This window comes from Salvia splendens, chromosome 13 (assembly GCF_004379255.2).
Source record: "Salvia splendens isolate huo1 chromosome 13, SspV2, whole genome shotgun sequence".
Classification (NCBI taxonomy): Eukaryota; Viridiplantae; Streptophyta; class Magnoliopsida; order Lamiales; family Lamiaceae; genus Salvia; species Salvia splendens.
Window position 1 is genome coordinate 23,310,725 of NC_056044.1, and position 20,004 is coordinate 23,330,728.

Below are 20,004 nucleotides of genomic sequence, written 5' to 3' on the forward strand. Positions count from 1 at the left end.
GTATGACCTCTCACCGACTACAGTTACATGGACAATTACTAAACAGTCAACGCAATTACTACCTTTTATTTTTATGAGAACTTGCATTTACTAAACTAATTTGTGAATTGAGTTATAGAGTTTTGTGTTTGGAAGACGATATATATTCCTCCCTCTGTCCTATAAAATTCTAGACTTTGGGGATGACATGAGTTTTAATATAAAATTGGTAAAGTAAGAAAGATGTAGAAAGAAAAAGCGATAGAGTATTATTAGTAGAGAATGAGATAAACCTCAAAAGAGAGAAAAACTTATTAAAAATGGAAGATGACTATTTTTATTGGACGACCCAATATAAAAAAAGAAAACTATTTTTATAGGATGGAGGAAGAAGTAATATATAAAGTTAATAGAACATAGTAGAGTTATAGTAATTTGTTTAATGTTGAATTTGGTACGTGTAGTCCGCTTGACATTAATTAAAATGATCCAATCCAATGGATTAAACAAGTGGATGAAAGTAAACCAAACATTTTGACTAAGCGTTTGATTAGGATGTGATCTTGGTAGACCCATTGTGTGAAGGTGATTGATTAATTAAGGTAGGTTGGACTTGGAGGATGTGATGTGGCAGCGTGCGTAAATGCAGACGTGTAATTGGCCTTTAGGTTCTCCAAAAGCCAGATTAAATTGCAATATTATCCATATTGAAGATAACATTAAATAGGGAAGAGACATATTTATTGGGGAACGGACATTGAACGTGGGAAATGTCAAGGACTTGAATCCGCTCCTCACTCTCATTGCCCACCTTCACGAGATCCACACTCTCCCGTCTAAACTGATACAGAATAGTCACGACCTTACTTGAACATGATCTGTTCTATAGGGTCGTACCTCTGTAGCCTTAATTTCTAAAAAGAAAAAAAACTAACTGATACAGATAGTCGGAACTCGGAATATGATTCCAAATTTCCCATCAAATCTCACCAAAATCAAGAGTAACACTAGTAGTATTAAAATAGGCAGCGTCTCTTTCCTTGATGTGATTATTAACAAGAGAAGTTCCTAGACTTTATTTTTCCTCGTGCCAAAATGGATTTTGATATAGGGGGTTTTGGTAAAATCACTACCTAGGTCAATAAATGGGCGGTTTGGTTTGGTCATATTCAATAACCGCAATTGATCAAGAAAATGGGCTTCAATCTATGTGTTGTATAGTAGTATCAGTTACCATTCAAGCGTGATCCACAAAAAAAAATTTGTTATTGAATAAAATTGGATTTAAAATGGAGTACAATTCTACTATTTTGTTGTTATTATTATTTGAATAAACATTAATTAATATTACTAATATTTCATTATTATTATTATTTGAATACAACCCCATGTGCTAGCTAGATTCTCTGTGTGGAAATTTTCCTTTTTCTTCTTGTTTTTTCAATGCTCACAGCCCAAATAAAATGTTAGAGTTACAACCCCCGTAGAGCTCATCTACTACTAATATTTATCCATTCTAAATAATAAGGCATAGACATAGTAACATACTCACACATGTATTAACAATTTTTATTTAGACATCTAGTATTCATTAATGCTATTTCACAAGTTGAAATAGGATTCTTGTTTACAATTACATCCAAAAACTAATTTCAACTCATTGACAAAAAACCAATTGAGCGCATGAACCACAACGTGATTCATACATAAATGCTACCAACTCTATACAAAAAACCAATTGTGAATATTTATGGCATTATTCGCATTTTATTCTTAGCTTAATTATCCAATAATTTATTTTATTACGGATGAAATAATGTGCAAGATTTACTGTTCATAATAATGTTAAGATTGGAGTGGATCGGATCAATTTCTCATCTCTAAAAGAGATTAGTCAGCGGGAGGGAGGGAGAGAAAGAGGTATTGATACATTCAACGAACCTGGACATAGTTTCAAATTTATATGAATCTAGACATATGGAGTATAATTACATCTCAATATAACATAACCAAAATGTAACGATTTTCAAAATCTTGCATGTTCAATATCGCCAATTCTTTTTGAAAGTTTGTGTCACATCCACTTAGATATTTGGATTGCATTTTTGTATTCCGCTACTTATTAAATAGTGCACTTATAATAAGTAGAGTAAACAACGATTAAATTCGTAATTAATAATTACCTCCAATTAGTTGACTTTGGCTATGAGACCATCCACAATGCCACCCAGCCGACCGCCCAGCCGACCGCCGGCGCTGGGCGGTCTATTGCAGTCGCCCAGCGGGCGAATGGAGAGAGAAACCGCGCAGCGCTGGGCGGTCGCGTGGCGCTGGGGGGTGCGCTGGGCGATCCGCTCGGCGCTATTGCAGCGCCCGGATCGCCCAGCGCACCGCCTAGCGCGAAATTAAATTTTTTTTTCCGAAACACTATATATACGCGCTTTGCTCGCTATTTTCATTCGCACCACTTGTTTTAACGAGTACTCTCTCTATCTTAATTTCTGTACAAGAGCAACAACGCGAAATGAGTAACGCTGGTGGTGGTAGTGGTGGTAGCGGAGGGGATGCTGAGTAGTACGAACGTCGAATGGCCGAGGCGTTGGACGCCTATACGACCAACGCGATAAACCAATGGATGGAAAGGGCCTTGCAGCCGGCGATACCTCGACCTCCCCCAGTGGTCCACCGCCGCAGTGTGATTGATCGGGATCACGTAGCTGCACATCAGCGCCTATACGAAGACTACTTCGCACAGGAGCCTCGGTTCAACTCCAACCTTTTCAGGCGTCGTTTTAGGATGAGCAGAGACCTGTTTATGCATATTGTCAACGCATTGGAGTCTCGATATCTGTATTTCCGCTTCAGGCACGATGTGGCTGGCAGACCCGGCCACACACCTATTCAAAAGTGCACTGCGGCAATCCGGCAGTTGGCCTACGGAGGCGCGACAGACATGTGGGACGAGTATCTCCACATCGATGAGACCACTGTCCTGCAATGTCTGAAGAATTTCTTTCTGGGAGTGATAGAAGTATTCGGTGATCAGTATCTCCGAACGCCTACCCCCGAAGACTGCCAAGATCTGTTGCGGATGCACGGGAGTCAGCATGGGTTCCCGGGTATGTTAGGCAGCATAGATTGTATGCATTGGGAGTGGAAGAACTGTCCCGCAACCTGGAAGGGGTTCTACACGTCCGGCTACAAGGGAAAGAATCCCACGATGATCCTGGAGGCCGTAGCTGATTACCGGCTTTGGATTTGGCACGCGTATTTTGGGATAGCTGGTTCGAACAACGACCTCAACGTCCTCAACTCGTCGCCACTTTTCAACGAGCAGTGCCAGGGCGTCGGTCCGGCCATCAGTTTTGTCGCCAACGGCAACCGACATGATATGGGCTACTACTTGGCGGATGAGATATACCCTAGGTGGCCCGTCTTTGTGAAGACGATCCGATGCCCAGGAGATGAGAAGAAGGCCTACTTTGCGGCACGGCAGGAGTCGGCGCGCAAGGACGTGGAGCGCGCATTTGGTGTGCTCCAGTCTCGATGAGCGGCAATTAAGGGTCCAACGCGTTTGTGGAATGTCCAATGCATTGCTGATATAATGTACGTCTGTATTATCATGCACAACATGATTGTCGAAGATGAAGGTGGCGAACTGACCAATTGGGTCAACGACGATAATGAAGCCGGTCCAAGCCACGGCGTGGCCGCCCCCAACGTACGGAGTGGGGTACCTCACGATGAAGCCGGCCTCCTACAAGCACATGCCGACATGCGCCAAACGACGGCTCATATTCGACTCCAAAAGGATTTAATTGAAGAGTTATGGGCGCGGAGGATTGCCCGCCGTTAGTTTTTTTTAATTATGTAATTTTTTTAATTAATGTACTTTTTAAATTTTATTAATATTAGTGAATTTTCTTGTTTTTGTGTCGTAAATTTAATTCCGTATATTGTGTGATTGTTAATTATTTCATTTTGTATATATTTGTTAATAGTGATGTGGATAGTATGTGGCTGGGCTGTTGCTGGACTATTTGCTTGTTTTGATGATGTGGCAGGAGGATTTTTAGTGCTGATGATGTGGCAGTGGCTAGGCTATGGCTGGGCTAATACTGGGCTATTCCTATTATGGATGGTCTGAATGTAACAGGACTATGCTTTTGAACGTGAAATGAACGGAGGAACCCTATATAAACTATAAAGTCATCTCAATTGATGGTTCCACTGGGTTGTACTTTAATGTCCACAGTCCACCCACCGCATTAAATGTTACTCGTACTACTTCTGTTCCATAAAAATGGTCTTCCTTTTACATTTTAGGATGTCCCACAAAATTAGCCACCTTCTATTTTTGACATTTTTTCTCTCTTATAAGGTCGGTCTCATTTTCCATCCTTATTTTTATGGGACGAGGGGAGTATTTTGTATGGAATTATTGACATACATTTCGTGATTAATAAAAAATCTTCCCTTACAAGAGAGAAATTACAGTTATTATACATAGACGTGATCAAAATATTCGAAATTGAATCCATTCGAACCAGATCAAAATTAAATATTCATTTTTTTAAAGATTTTTGATTCAATTTTGATTACCACCCTTATTTTTATTACTTTTGGTAATAAACCCCGAAATTCACTAATTCATTGCACTCACATTTTATTATAAATTAATATTAAAAATAAGACACATATTTCACTAGCTTTTTCCATCCACTTTTCTCTATATTTCTTAAAATTCATGTTAAATCAAACGATATTAGTTAATGAAAGACAGAGGGAGTAGGGATGTCAATGTAGCCCGCAACCCGTGGGCTGGCCCGAATAGCCCGCCAAATTTATAGGGTTAGGGCTGGAAATTTCTAGCCCGATAAAATTAAAACCCTATTAGCCCGCACCCGATTAACCCGCGACCCGTTAGGGCTAAACCCGAAAACCCGATGGGCTGGCCCGAAAACCCGATTTTATTAATATAATAATTGATAAATAAATTAAAATTTTCAAATTCACTTAAAAAAATATTTAAATTTCTAAAACATACATTAAAATTTCACAAAATATTTCAAAATTTAGTATTTGATCATGTTTATGATTGAGTTTGACAATATATCTCAAATTTATCATAATTAAATATTTTACATTTTATTAATATAACTAATTTTCATCATTATTTATTGGATTGATCGCATGTTAATCTTATCGGTAGCAACCCGATTAACCCGCTGGGCTAGCCCGAAACCCGAGCTTTTAGGGTTAGGGTTGAACTTTTACAACCCGAAAGAATTCACAACCCGATTAGCCCGCACCCAATTGACCCGCAACCCGAGTAGGGCTGGCCCGAAACCCGATGGGCCAGCCCGATTGACATCCCTAAGAGGGAGTATGCATCAATACGCATTTATCTAAAATCACTCCTACTTTTGTGAGTTTGTCTCCCAGTTGCATGAGATACGTACACTCATGAAGTACTACTCTCCATCAGTTTGCCATTAGGAATCTTATTTGAGTTCGACATAAATTTTAAGGAATATATAGGAAAATGGGTGGAAATAGGTAGAGTATGGAATGTGAGACCTATTTTTATATATTAGTTTTATAATAGAATATGGGTGGAATGGGTTAGTGGAAAGTGGGGTCTAACCACCATTTATAGGAAAAATGAATCGGGACTCCTAGTAACGGACAAACTAAAATGATAAACTGGAACTCCTAATAGCAGACAGAGAAGTACTTTTTTTCCTTTTATTTTCTAAGTGCATCCATTGCTTAAAGGTTAACGTTTTAATTAATTCACATGCGCTATACTAATCACTTGACAACTACTATAGCAGTTTTAATTTACTAGTAGTATAATTTTTTTGTGTGAGGATCCGGAAAAATAAATGTTACACAGAAGAAAGTAGATTTTATAATTTGCTTGTATAGAAACAAAAACACAAAAGATCAATATATTCTTTTATAAATTTAGAAATAATTCGATGCCTAATGAGATACTCCAAAGAGTATATTTCACAACATGCTGATAAATTTTGAATCCAAGGAATAATTAATTTAACTTCTTTAGCAACTTTAATCTAATATTAAATCCATTTTTTAACCCTCCCACGGACTAAATTACATAAAAAAAAGTAAGGGCGGGCAAGAAAAAGCTCTCTTTTTAAATTGTCCCCTATATATCTTTGACGAAAGTAGTACTCCCCCTTGCCCCTATTAAGAATCTTATTTGAATTCAACACAAATTTTAAAAAATGTAAAAAAAAGTGTGTGGAAAAAGATTTTATATAGGAGTATTAGTTTTATACTCTCTCCGTCCCAAGTTACTTGAGTCGTATTTCATTTTAGATTGTCTCAAGTTACTTGAGTCATTTCTCTTTTTGGCTTAAAACAAAACATCTAATCACACTTACTTTATTATTTCTTTTACTTTCTCCTCTCTCTTTATTCTATCTTCTACTTTATTTAACTCACTAAACACAACTTTCTTAAATCCCGTGCCGAAAAGAAACGCCTCAAGTAACGTGAAACGGAGGGAGTAATAATAAAATGTGAGTGAAATGATTAAATGGAACATGAGATCTACCTATCATTTATAGTAAAAGTGAACCGAAACTCCTAATGGCGGATGAACTAAAATGGTAAATCGAGACTCCTAATGATGAATGACATTAGTACTATGGAAAACATGGATATTAGTCCCTAAAATCATCAATTTTGACCAAATTTTGGTATTTTCCACGAATTTTAAAATGGTCTAAACTATCACAAATTTTACATTCTATTGTTATTTTCCAACTCAACCCAAATAAGATATCTTCGGCGAAAAACTTATTCTACACGACAACTGTGAAATGTTTATGATATTTTAGACCACTTTTAAGTTCGTGGCAAGTACTATAAAATGCCACGTAGAAAACCACATTGATTAGTAGTGTCAAATAGGATAAAAATATACGTAAGTTAGTCGAATATGGTGAATGATCTGCCGTGGGAAATAAAAATAAAATCTAAAGTAATATTTTAGACCAATTTTAAAGTTTGTGGAAAATAATAAAATTTCGCCAAAAGTTGATGATTTCAGAGACCAATATCCATTGTAAAAACAATGTTACTCCATCCGTCCCCTAATAATAGTCATATTTGGTTCGGCATGAGTTTTAAGAAATGTAAAGAAAAGTTGGTTGGATAAGTTAGTGGAACATGAGTCCCACTCATGTACAGGGACGGAACCAGAAATACAAATTAGCCGGTGCTGAAATGTACTAAAATAATAATATTATTAAATTATTTAAAATAATAATAGTAATATTTAAAAATAATATATATATATATATAATTTGATTTGTTGTTTCGTTCAATTATTTAAAGTTGAACCGAACCATAAATTAAAATATATCAATCAAATTGAGAAGAACTAATATTATATTTAAAATTTGAAAACAAGTGAGCATGGATATAGAGAAATTAATCAAGTTAAATGATGTATCAAAATCAAAATACATCTATAAAAATATGTATTAGAATCAAAACTAATATAACTGTTGTAAATTAGTTATTTATCTTTTAATTGATTCTATATTTTTTAAAATAATGAAAAATAATTTTAAATAATGAAATCTATGAAATCGATGAATTAATGAAGATGGTGTGCAAACGTATTGTACTTGAAATATTTTACCCATGAAATATTAATTTTAAGATGAGGAGATTGAAATTATTGTGCTTGCAAACTTTATATTCTTTTAGGAATTATAATTTGGACGATTTGGTGACAAGTGTCCCACTCTTCATGGAAAAAATGAAAAAAATGGATGAAAAAAGTAGTAAGTAAATTAAAAGAATAGAGAAAAATTGTTGAAAAAGAATTTCTCGGCTCGACAACGGTGTAATTGTTTACACTTGAGCTTGTTCAAAATTTAATACTAGTCCAGCAAACACAATAAAAGTTAAGGCCAAACGGAACTAATAATACTAGAAGCCCAATTATAATCATCTTCTTTCTCAAATTTTTGTGCGCTGCAACGTCTAACTGTAAACATTTTGGATTCAGTGCAACGGCGACGGGGCGCCAGCGCAGAGGGAGACCATGGGTGGGAAGTCTCCGGGACAGGCCAAGCCCCCGCTGGAGCGGTGGCTTGGCCGTTGGTGGTTCCGTCCCTGCTCATGTATATTAGTTAGTGGAGTAATAAAACGTGAGTTTAATAAGTTGTTGGAATGTGGGTCTACTTACCTTTTATGATAAAAATGAAATAAGACAATTAATATGGGACAGACGAAAATAGTAAAATATGACTCTTAATGTAGGACAGGGGAGTAATATATACTCTCTCTGTCCCACTTAAGATGACACATTTTTATTTTTAGTTTGTCTCAACTAAGATGACACATTTCCATTTTTAGAAACTTTTTCTCCCCAGTTAATACACTTAACCACTTTTTCTTACTCCTGTTAAAATATTTATCTTTCTCTCTATCTATTTTAATACTTACACCTACTTATTCTCTCTCTAATTAAACACATTAACCAATAACTTCTAAAATCTCGTGTCGGTCAAGAAATGTGTCATTTTAACCGGGACGGAGGGAGTATCTATAGTCCCAGATTGATCTTTTATAGCTTACAACTGATCGGGTCTGAAATTAGAAATTGAACCAGAACTGAAACTAAAAATTCGGTTGTCAATTAACTTATAATCGATATTAATCAATTTAATTATCGGATAGCCGAATATCCATCTATCTCTACCTGCATCTTCTTTCAAAACAAAATTTATAAATGAGTTGTATCGATCGAGATTTCCCTCACAGTTTCAATTAAGTTGCTCTAAAACTGCTGCTATAACAATACAAACAAACTAGTGCTTACACGTACTCTTTAACTCGGGGCAGTACTCATACTAGATCCAAGCAAAACCAGTCAGAAGCATATAAAACTTATTGTTCAAACTCAAAATACCTCTGAGCAGTGAGCAGCATAATCAACGAAGCTATATAATGGCAACCTTGTCACCATATTCCCCTAACTCTTTCTTTGCTCAGACTCAGCCACCTCCATTGCTTTTCTCACATATTCCATTCGTTCCATAGTAATGGAGACATTTCTTTCCAGCATGGAGATTAAGAAAAATATTTATAATATACTAAATAAAATAGGAGAGAAGAAAAAATAGAGATAATAAAGTAAGAGGGGGAAAAGTAAGCATGGGACAATGTGTTACTTTTTACTAAAAAGAGAAATGAGTCAACTAATATGAAACGCCAAAAATATAAAAATTACTCTACTACTATGGAACGGGGGAGTAATATATAACTTTTAGACTTAAACAAGAAATTGAATAGATGCAAAAGAAAAGAGTGAGAAAATTCACCAATATTCGAAAAGTAAATGGAACTAGTTATAATTTCTCAACTCCATACATAACTACATGAGAGGCTGTAACACTAATAAAAATAAAGATTTAGAATTTGAATTATAGGGCCTAACTTAAAAGGAAGCCCCTTTAGAAATTTTCTACAGACCAAAAAGGGAGTTTGGAAGTAGTTTTGAACAAGCAATAGATTCGCTTAGGTTGTAATCCCAGTAGCTATGTCATTGCTCCAAACGCAAAGATAAGTTTTGTCTGACACGTTGCTCTTTCCTTTTTTATTTAGGTTCTCCCTCTAGCAGAGTCTGCTAAATGTGCGACGTGGGACTAATTATTGATCGAGAGTCGCACATCAATTGCCATTGCCTTATATGCTAAAAAGTGTTTGTCAAAAGTTAAAACCAAAGATACACTTAACAAACTTATATTAACAATTAAATTTTTTTTACTTCGGGTGGATTGTGACAAAATACATTCAACAATATTTAAATTTTATATTTCTTGATGTATATAGATATATTGAGTCTGAGACCCATGATTAATTCGGTTTGGAGTAATTTAATAAAGAATATATCCGACATATGAGGCGAGATATGATTGTTTCAAAGGCCCAAGGCTTAATGAGAGCCCTCTTAGAAAAGTTTTAATGCTATTATTAAATTGAAAAAAAAGGTGGCGATATGATTGTTTAAAAGGCCCAAGTCATAAAGAGAGCCCTCTTAGAAAAGTTATAATACTATTATTCAATTGAAAAATATAAAAGGTGAGATATGATTGTTTAAATGGCCCAAGCCTTAAAGACAGCCCTCTTAAAAAAGTTATAACTGCTATTATTAAATTGAAAAATAAAAAAGGTGAGATATGATTGTTTAAAGGCCCAAGCCTTAAAAGACAGCCCACTGAGAAAAGTTATACTACTACTATTATAATATGGTTAAAGTTAATAATTAGTAGTAGTATTTCTTTAATATTGGTTTGGACTCGTACGTAGAATAAGAAACAAGGCTGTAGAGGTGGGCTATGATCTTGATTAGTACTTCATTCTTTGTTAGTTAAGACATTTCTTTTCAGCATAGAGTTTAACAATTAATGTGTTAAATGGATGATGTCGAGAGCCTTTGTTCTAGCGCCAATGAGCCTCCTTCATATATGAGTTTATTTATAAATTCCTCCTTCATATAGGATTTAATTTTTTTAAAAAAATAAATAATGTGTTAAATGGATGATGAATAAAGTATGAAAAATGAAGAGATAATAAAGTACTTCTTGTCAAAAATAAAAATGACTCAATTATCTTAGAACTTCCTAAAATAGAAAACTGTCTCAATTAATATGGAATGGAGCATGGACGGATCTAGTAGGGGAGGACAAGGGGCATTTGCCCCTTGTCAATATATTTTAAATTTTTGTTGATTTTCTTTATAAATGCCCCACCTCAAATTTTTAAAATTTATTCTTAATATATATTTTTGTCCCAATTGAATTAAAATCCTGGCTTAGTCCTTAGAATGGGGGGAGTATTATCAATTAATTAAGTTGGAAGTGGGAAGTGATTATGCGTTGTATCCATCTTCAAAATAACAATACAATATTTAGAGGATTTGAAGCTGCTTTATTCGGAGAGAGAAAAATTGACAACTAATAATGGTTTGGTTCTCATTAGACTACTTCCATCGGTGACTATGTCACCAATGTCACCCATATAAGACAAAAAAGCCATAAATAAAAATAATTATAAATGAAATTTAATGGCCCAATCGTCCTATTTCAATGTCACCCTGCCGCCCTTGGAAAAAAGTGGGAGTCAAGGACACATGTCATCTTCTTGTTGCATGTGGGATATTTAATTAATTTTAATTTTCTTTTACTACTTTAATTTGTTAGTATTATTTTATTCAATTACTTATATATCTTTTATTGTACTTCTTTTATTTTAATTACTTATATTTTTTATTATTTCTTTATTATTTGCTACTTTTTGATTGTGCTTCATTTTTTCTATATATATCCCACTAAGCATGCAAAACTCTTCACAAACAAACTAACTTTCTTTTCATTCTTGTTTTGATAAATTTGGTTTCATGGATCCAAATTATCCACACTATCGTCCTTGTTTCCCAAACCATCAAAATTTGTAAAATTATCAACAATTATCAGAATATCCAAACTCTCAATTTTCTGCAAATCCATAGTATTCACAAAACCTTGAATTTTCTCAAAATCTAAGCCAAATTCCTACATCTACTGAAATTCCCACGTCTGGAAATATCACCCGCAATTTGTTCGGAGATGTCCAACAAGCGAACAAAAATCAGAGGAGCTCAAAAAATGTAAGTTGGGGTGTGAAAGAACATATAACACTTATGTCTTCTTGGGTCTACGCAAGCGAAGATAGTGTGCGTGGTAAAAATTAGAAGGGAGATACCTTATGGCTAAATGTCCATAAATTGTATCATGAATGCCAAGCACAAAATCCAGATGAAATTAACAAAAGAAATATGGACTCTTTGAAGGGTTGATGGAAACGACTTAACGGAAACGACAACAAATGGGTGTCTGCTTGCAGAGCTGCCAACGCCCGAAAGAGGAGTGGAATGAGCGACCAGGATGTTGAGAATTAAGCTCATAGCATCTACAAAGGCGACGGAGGCAACGCCTTTCAAGATTTGATAGTGTTTAATGAAGTTATGAGTAAACATGAGAAGTGGAGTGTTCATGATGCAACACAGATATTTCCTGACCATGAAAATTTTGCTAATGAACAGGATGGTAGCAACTCAAAGAGGACAAAGACTTCTGAATCCGGCGAGTATACTATCCCTTCAAATCCGGAAACTCCCACATCTAGACATTCAACTAGTTCCCGACCTATAGGCGGAGACAAGGCAAAAAGAAAAGGAAAAGGCAAGGTAACACAATCTGATTCTATTAATGCACAATGCGTTGCAGATCTTCATGCACTTAGGCTAGCTAAAGATAATGAAAACGAAATAGCAAGGGCTCGACTGCAGCTAGAACGTGAAAAGCTGGATAAGCCCTCTATGAAGATGTACCAAAAATTGTTGCTTAAGTTGTTGGAGAAAGAGCACTTGTCCCCAGAAGATCAAGACATGAAAGGCAACCTAACGGAGATTGTGTTTGGAAAATGAATGCTTTTAGTTTGAGATGAGTTTGGTGTGAGAATAAGTTATGTAATATTAGTTTGGTGTGATCTTAGTTGTAGTAATATTTGTATGGTGTGCTTTTAATTATGTAATGTTAGATTTGTGTGATCTTAATTTGCTTCATTTGGATCTTTGTTTGCACTTTATGTAATATAAATTTATGTAATATAAGTTAGTGTCACATGCATTTTCTGCAAAAGTAAGTGGGATGTCACAAACATCATTTTTTAACACATGCATTTCCAGATATGAGTTTGATATCTGTGCATTTACCAGTAAAAATAATTATTAAGATGTCAGGAACATTACTTCTCTCTCACATGCAAAATTAAGTGGGATGTCAGAAACAATATATCACATGCATTTTCTGGCAAATGTGTTTGAAATGTCACAAGCGCATTTTCTGGCAAAAGTGATTGATATGTCACATGCATTACTGCAAGCGTGTCTATCAAATTTCTTTATAAAGTGATTGATATGTCACATGTCACATGCATTACTGCAAGTGTGTCTATCAAGTGATGGAAATGTCACAAGCGTAATTTTTTTATACGCCACTTGTAAACACTATTTAGTTTATAAATAGCTTGTGAATTCTGTTTGAAGATAACACGAAATACTCACTCCACTTCCAAAAATATATCTTCTAGTGAAAACTCATCACTTTCATCAGATTTAAGTTCTGATGATTCAAATACCATTGCACTCAATCAATGGGAAGAACGAGTTTCTCAACAAAATCATCAAATTTATACAATTGTTGAGAATATGTTATCTAACATTCTCAATCTAACTGCAGGGGTCCAAGCTTCTAGAGTCAGAAAAAGGTATTGGGAAATGCAACGCGAGATTGGTGCTGAGCGTTTGATCAATGACTATTTTGGTCCCAACCCGACGTACGGACCAGAGATGTTTAGACGCGGATTTCGCATGCACAAATCCGTATTCCTTCGGATAGTAGAAGCTGTAACTGCTAACGATGAGTATTTTCAGGAGAGACGCGATGCTGCTGGGAGACAAAGTTTGTCCTCTTTACAGAAGTGTACAGGAGCTATGCGGGTGTTGGCGTATGGGACATCATCCGATGTCGTCGAGGAATATTTGCGGATGAGTTCAACGGCGACAAGAGATTCTCTAATGCATTTTGTTGATGGTGTTATTTCATGTTTTGGTGCCACATATCTTAGAAGACCTACTGAACAAGATATGGCTAAACTTCTATATGTAGCAGATCAACGTGGTTTCCCAGGCATGATAGGGAGTATAGACTGCATGCATTGGCAGTGGAAAAATTGTCCTAACGCATGGGCTGGACAATATACAGGGAGAAATGGAAAACCAATGATCATTTTGGAAGCTGTGGCATCATACGACTTATGGATATGGCATGCATTCTTTGGGACTCCAGGTTCGTGCAATGATATTAATGTACTCCATCGGTCTCCTGTTTTTGATGATGTCTTAAAAGGTCGAGCACCATATGTTAATTACGTAGTGAATGGTCATCAATATAATAGGGCATATTATCTTACTGATGGCATATATTCTGCATGGGCTACATTTGTCTAGTCAATCACTTCTCCACAAACTCAAAAGCATAAGTTGTTTGCTCTACACCAAGAGTCTATTAGAAAAGATGTTGAGCGAGCATTTGGAGTCCTACAAGCACGTTTCGCATTTTTGCGAAGGCCGTGTCTTGTATGGGATAAGATTTTCATGGGAAAAATTATGATGGCTTGTATCATCATGCATAATATGATAGTAGAAGCTGAACGTGATAGATATCAAAATTATTATGATGCCACTGAGTTTATTCAAGATACGCATACAAGAGTACATGAAGAAAATGTTGAAGCCTTTTGCTATTCCACTCAACGGATCAGGAGCTTGTCATAATATATGACTAATCGAGCTCAACTCCGCAATAGAGAAGCTCATATTGCTCTTCGAGAAGATTTGATTGAGCACATTTGGATTAAATTTGGCACAAACAATTAAATATGTACTAATGTTTATCTTGTTTAAGCTAGCTTTTTTTTTCACTCTTCTTTTGTATTTTGGTTTGTTTATTTCTATTATCGCCTTGTATGTTTTAATGTGTGTAATTTATTATTATATTGTGCTTTAATTATTTAAATATCTAATATTTTCTGTTTTAAATTTGAATCATAAACTTTTTTATTATAATTTTTAGACATTATTTAATATATCTAAATTAATTATAAATCAAAATATTAATATAAAATATATGAAAAAGAAAATATTTAATTGGGTAGGGTTGGGGTCACTGATGGAAGTAAAAAAAATTGATGTGGGTTGAATTGAGGGAGGGTTGTGTATGTGGAGGATAGATAAATGAATATTTTATTAAAAGGTTGATTGGGGTTGGGTTGGGTGAGTGTCACTGATGGAGATAGTCTTAATGTCTACTCATCCAAATGTTTAGTGGGTATTGTATAATATTATAGCGATGCACATACGTTATTTTGTACTTAGTTCATCCCTCTGTAGTAGAAGCATTTCTTTTCGGTACGAGATTTTAAAAAAAGTCGTGTTAAGTAAATGAATAATAAAGTAGAAAAGAAAAAATGTAAAGAGATGAAGGGAGAATAAAGTAAGAGAGAGTAAAGTACGAGAGAAGAAAAGTTGTTGTTTTTTGCCAAAAAATGAAATGACTCAGTTACAATGGGGCAACTCAAAAAGAAATATGACTTAGCTACAGAAGGACGTTGGGAGTACTTTTTATTTACATACTAGTACTATAAAGAATGCGTTTGGATAAAAAAAACTATAATTGAAATTCGTTTAGTACGATGTGTTTATTATGAATAACAAATACTCTCTCCGTCCCTCATTAATTGACATCAGTTGACTTGACACGAGTTTTAGGAAATGTAGTGAAAAATGGGTGAAAAAACTATTGAAATGTGTGTCCTACTTTTATAAGAGTATATCAATTTCATAATAAAATATAAGTGGAATAAGTTAGTGGAATGTAGAGTTCATTACCAAAATAGTAAAACATAAGGATGTCAATTAATTATGGACGAATATAAAAGGGAATTGGTGTTAATTATCGAGGGAGGGATGGAGCAGGTGTTAATTACTCATTGTGTTGTCCCCCTTTATACTCCCTCCATCCATAAAAAATAGGGTACATTTGCCATGTTTGGTTGTCCACGAAAAATAGGGCACATTAAAAAAAAGAAAGTTTTCAACAAATTCTCTCTTACTTTTTTTCCTTCTCTCTTACCTTGCCAATTTTACATTAAAATCCGTGCCATTCACAAAGTGCCCTATTTTTTTTGGACAGAATAATTAAGAATTGAGAGTGGAAGTATAGGGAATGAGATCACCCACCGCATTATTTTGATGTCCTACTTGTACAGTATTATAAAGTAAATACTCCGTCACTAAAATAAATAAATGATCATCTACTCAAATTATTTTGAATAGTATATAGGACTATAAGAGTCTTACTATAGTACTCAATCTCTAATTATGATTCATGTCTCAGTATTAAAATTACTAAAAAAATTAAAAATCACTGTCAATATTTGTTGTATTTACAAAGTAAATGACATTGGAAACAATTATAGTTTTAACCAAGTTTACTAGGTTAGGTCATAACACATCCACGATACCAAATCTTCGTTTTATTTTGAACACCTAACTTATTTTACATAGAGTAGTTGCATGGTGGCCTAGCTAAGGACGAAATACTGTGATTAACGACACAAGAAAACATTAAGTATGTCTCACGATGGTATTATTTTATTGGCTGATTGTTGTTAGCATTATATAATGCCTATGCATGTATGAATAATTAAGCATCACCAAACAACACCTCCTTCTCCTCTAAAATCAGTGGATTGATAAAAATGGATGTTAAATCAATCAAAGAAGCAGAGAAGGCGCAGGTGGATATATGGCAGTACGTATTCGGCTTCACTCCAATGGCGGTTGTCAAATGCGCAATCGAGCTCCAAATAGCCGACGTCTTGGAGAGCCACGGCGGCGCCATGTCGCTGGTCGATCTCTCCTCCGCCGTGGCCTGCTCTCCCTCCGCGCTCCACCGCATCATGAGGTACTTGATCCACCGCGGTTTCTTCAAGCTGCAGGAATCCACAAACCAATACGCCCACACTCCTCTCTCTCGCTTGCTTTTGAAAAATGAAGCGAATAGCATCACTTCGTTTGTGTTGCTGGAGAGCAGCCCCGTGATGCTGGCTCCGTGGCACAAGCTGAGCTCGCGCGCCTCCGTCGATGGAGGCTCGGCCTTTGAGGCCGCGCATGGAGGGGATGTGTGGGAGTACGCGGCCCAAAACCCGGCCCACAGCAAGCTCATCAACGATGCTATGGCCTGCCACGCTGGAATCGCTGTTTCCGAGATTGTGCAGCGTTACGGAGAGGTGTTCGAAGGGATTGGCAGCTTGGTGGATGTTGGCGGCGGGGATGGAACTGCACTCCGCCGTATCGTGGAGGCGTGTCCGTGGATCCGCGGGATTAACTTCGATCTCCCCCACGTTGTCTCGGCCGCACCACCAGGACAAGGTGTGGAGCATGTTGGTGGGGACATGTTTAAACAAGTCCCCATGGCAGATGCTGCTTTTATCATGGTACATATATCATTTTCAGGATGCTAACTATCTTAAATTGCTAACAGTTAGCAACTGATCACATTCCTATCTTTTCATATTCTCATAAATCATTTATATCAATTGACATTACAAAACAGACACTGATATAAATGACATATAGTGGGTGTTGCATGATTGGAGCGATGAGGAATGTGTGGAGATACTGAGGAGATGCCGAGAGGCGGTCCCAGAGGAGAAGGGGAAGGTGATAATTGCGGAGGCGGTTATAGTCGAGGGAGAAGAGGACAAGTACAGCGATGTTAGGCTGGCGCTGGACATGGTGATGATGGCCCACACCGATAAAGGGAAAGAGAGGACTATAGAAGAATGGGATTTTGTGATAAAAGCAGCTGGTTTCAGGAGCTATACCGTCAAACATATTTCCTCCATTATCTCTGTCATCGACGCCCATCCATGAAATTCTGCATATCATTCATTTCTTTACTGTTTACTCTAATAATGCATTTTCAACTTTATTGGTTGCTGTGATTGTGATTGATCATATATAATTTGACGATCACTCATGTTGACCATAATGAAATGGTCATTTCTATGTTTATTTTAATGATTGTGAAACATAGTGTATAAGTGTATTTTTATTAGAGATCATTATTACGGATACAATTTATATTATCATTAATGAGGTGATGCATGGGAGTTATTTCAACCGTATTTCATAGGTTATTATTCCATTTGGGCCAAAATTTTTTACTCCAGTCCATAATAAATTATCAGAATTACCTTTCCGATCTGTCTACGGAAAATTGAATATTGGAAGGAGTCGTTTAACAATCAACAGTACTATTTGAATTGAAATTTATATACATTATTTATTTTATTATAAAAATATTTTGATAACTATAATGAAAATTTTCATTATTTTATTTCAACTAGAAATTACTCTATTTTAGAAGTCAGGATCCGCCACTATTTACGATCGTCAATCTCACACTCTTCCTATTTTTTTTCTCAATTGTTTTCTTTTGCTTTCATACTAAAATTTTGACTTCAAGCTGTCCGATCAAAAACTTAAATAAAAAATTGGTGATGCGTGTATAAATTATTTACTCATGACTCCCAAAATGATGATCATCATATAACATAAAAGTTGGCAATGAATAAATAGTCTACGTTTATGGAGACTTGATTGTATTGATTGCTCTGTTATTTAAGTTATAATCACAGTAATGATGAGTTAATGATAGTAATAAAAGTTTAAAAGAAAAAAAGGCGACCAACTTAATTCCATGTTTGACAGTTTGACTTAACAACACAAATATCAACTCAGAAAAGTAGCACCTGGCTTTGATTAACCAAACAATAACCACACAAAAAAAAAAACAAAAACAAACCACACCACCTACCATGGCAGCGGCGGCAGCAATACTCCCCATCTTCCTCGCCCTTCTCCTCCTTCCACCTTCCACCGCCGCACCTTCCCCCTACCTCTCCCCAACGACACTTCTCCACAACTACCAAAACATGCTAACAACTTTCAAAGTTTTCATCTGCACCCCTTACACCCCTTTCGAATTCCCAGACGTCCCCGCCTCTCTCTTCTACAATTCCCTCCTCCGCAGCCCCTTCCTCACCCACAACCCCGAAGAGGCGCACCTCTTCTTCGTCCCCTTCTCCCCCGACATCTCCACGCGCTCTATGGCGCGTGTCGTCAGAGAGCTCCGCACCGACTTTCCCTACTGGAACCGAACCCTAGGCGCCGATCATTTCTTCCTCTCCCCCGCCGGAATTGACTACTCTTCCGACCGCAACATTCTCGAGCTCAAGAAGAATTCCATCCAAATTTCCGTTTTCCCCGTCGTCTCCGGCTACTTCATCCCGCACAAGGACATCACCCTGCCTCCTTCCGTCCGATCGCCGCTCGACCTCTTCCACGGCGCGGAGAATTCCACTAAGGCTTCGATTTTAGGCTACTTGCGATGGGACGGGGAGACGGAGTTGAATTTGGTCACCGAGTTGAAATTGGATTCCGATTTTGTGATCGAGGAGAAAAGCAAGCAATTGGAGTCCTCTCGGAGCTTCAGAGAGAGTAAATTCTGTTTATTTCTGTATCACGGGGAGGTGGACGGGATAGTGGAGGCGATGGCGTCCGGCTGCGTGCCGGTGGTGATCGTGAACCGTCCGATTCAGGACTTGCCGTTGATGGATGTTTTGAAATGGTCTGATCTCGCTCTAGTGGTGGCAGTGCCGCACAGCGGCGCTAAACGGCTGAAGCAGATTTTATCGGAGGTAAGCGAGGAGAAGATTGCGGAGATGAGAGAAATGATTGTGGCTGCGAGCAAGCATTTGGTGTGGAACGAGGAGGCGCAGGCGATGGATGCTTTCAACATGTTGATGTATCAGCTGTGGCTGAGACGCCATGCGATTAGGTATGCGCGGAGATGATTTGATTCATCAAAGATCGTATATGTATTCACAGACTAGTTCTATTGTAAGTATGAATAATAATCCTTGATTATCCCCTTTCCCTTTTTATTCGTGAAGATATACTTCCAGCTATCAGAAGATTACAGCACTTTATTCAATAGTCCAACTAGTCATAAAAGATTTGCTCTTTTCTATGCCCAGAGCTTGTACATTGATATTATTCAAAGTTACAGGAAATTGTGTAATCAAAACAGATTTCGATTCAATCATATATGCTAACGAACATTAACACCAAATCACGGCATCTTTGGCAATGCTACTTATTATAAACACATACTGGATATACATGTAGCTAGTTGTCCTGTTCCAGCTGACTAAAGCTGATCGGCGACACATAAGTTGAGCCGTTATAAAGTTTCTTGAGCAGCGAGGTACGAGGCTTCCTGAGTCGGGTGGAACATGTCCCAG

General features: G+C 36.7%; 3 protein-coding genes and 1 pseudogene across 3 annotated transcripts; 3 read left to right on the forward strand and 1 right to left on the reverse strand.

Moving 5' to 3' along the window:
• Positions 1–9,458: 9,458 nt before the first annotated feature.
• LOC121763152 lies at positions 9,459–9,593 on the reverse strand (annotated as a pseudogene).
• Positions 9,594–12,034: 2,441 nt separating this feature from the next.
• On the forward strand, positions 12,035–14,080 carry LOC121760726. Its single transcript, XM_042156352.1, has 2 exons — positions 12,035–12,464; positions 13,311–14,080. Exons 1-2 carry the CDS (start codon positions 12,035–12,037, stop codon positions 14,078–14,080), a joined length of 1,200 nt encoding a protein of 399 aa, XP_042012286.1.
• A 2,240-nt stretch (positions 14,081–16,320) lies between these two features.
• On the forward strand, positions 16,321–17,763 carry LOC121760288 (acetylserotonin O-methyltransferase-like). Its single transcript, XM_042155944.1, has 2 exons — positions 16,321–17,130; positions 17,273–17,763. The coding sequence occupies exons 1-2, from the start codon at positions 16,393–16,395 to the stop codon at positions 17,567–17,569; spliced, it is 1,035 nt and encodes a 344-aa protein (XP_042011878.1). The 5' UTR covers positions 16,321–16,392; the 3' UTR covers positions 17,570–17,763.
• A 685-nt stretch (positions 17,764–18,448) lies between these two features.
• LOC121761845 (probable glycosyltransferase At3g07620) lies at positions 18,449–19,730 on the forward strand. The gene has a single exon (XM_042157531.1). The coding sequence runs from the start codon at positions 18,517–18,519 to the stop codon at positions 19,552–19,554; it is 1,038 nt and encodes a 345-aa protein (XP_042013465.1). The 5' UTR covers positions 18,449–18,516; the 3' UTR covers positions 19,555–19,730.
• The last annotated feature ends 274 nt before the right edge of the window (positions 19,731–20,004 follow it).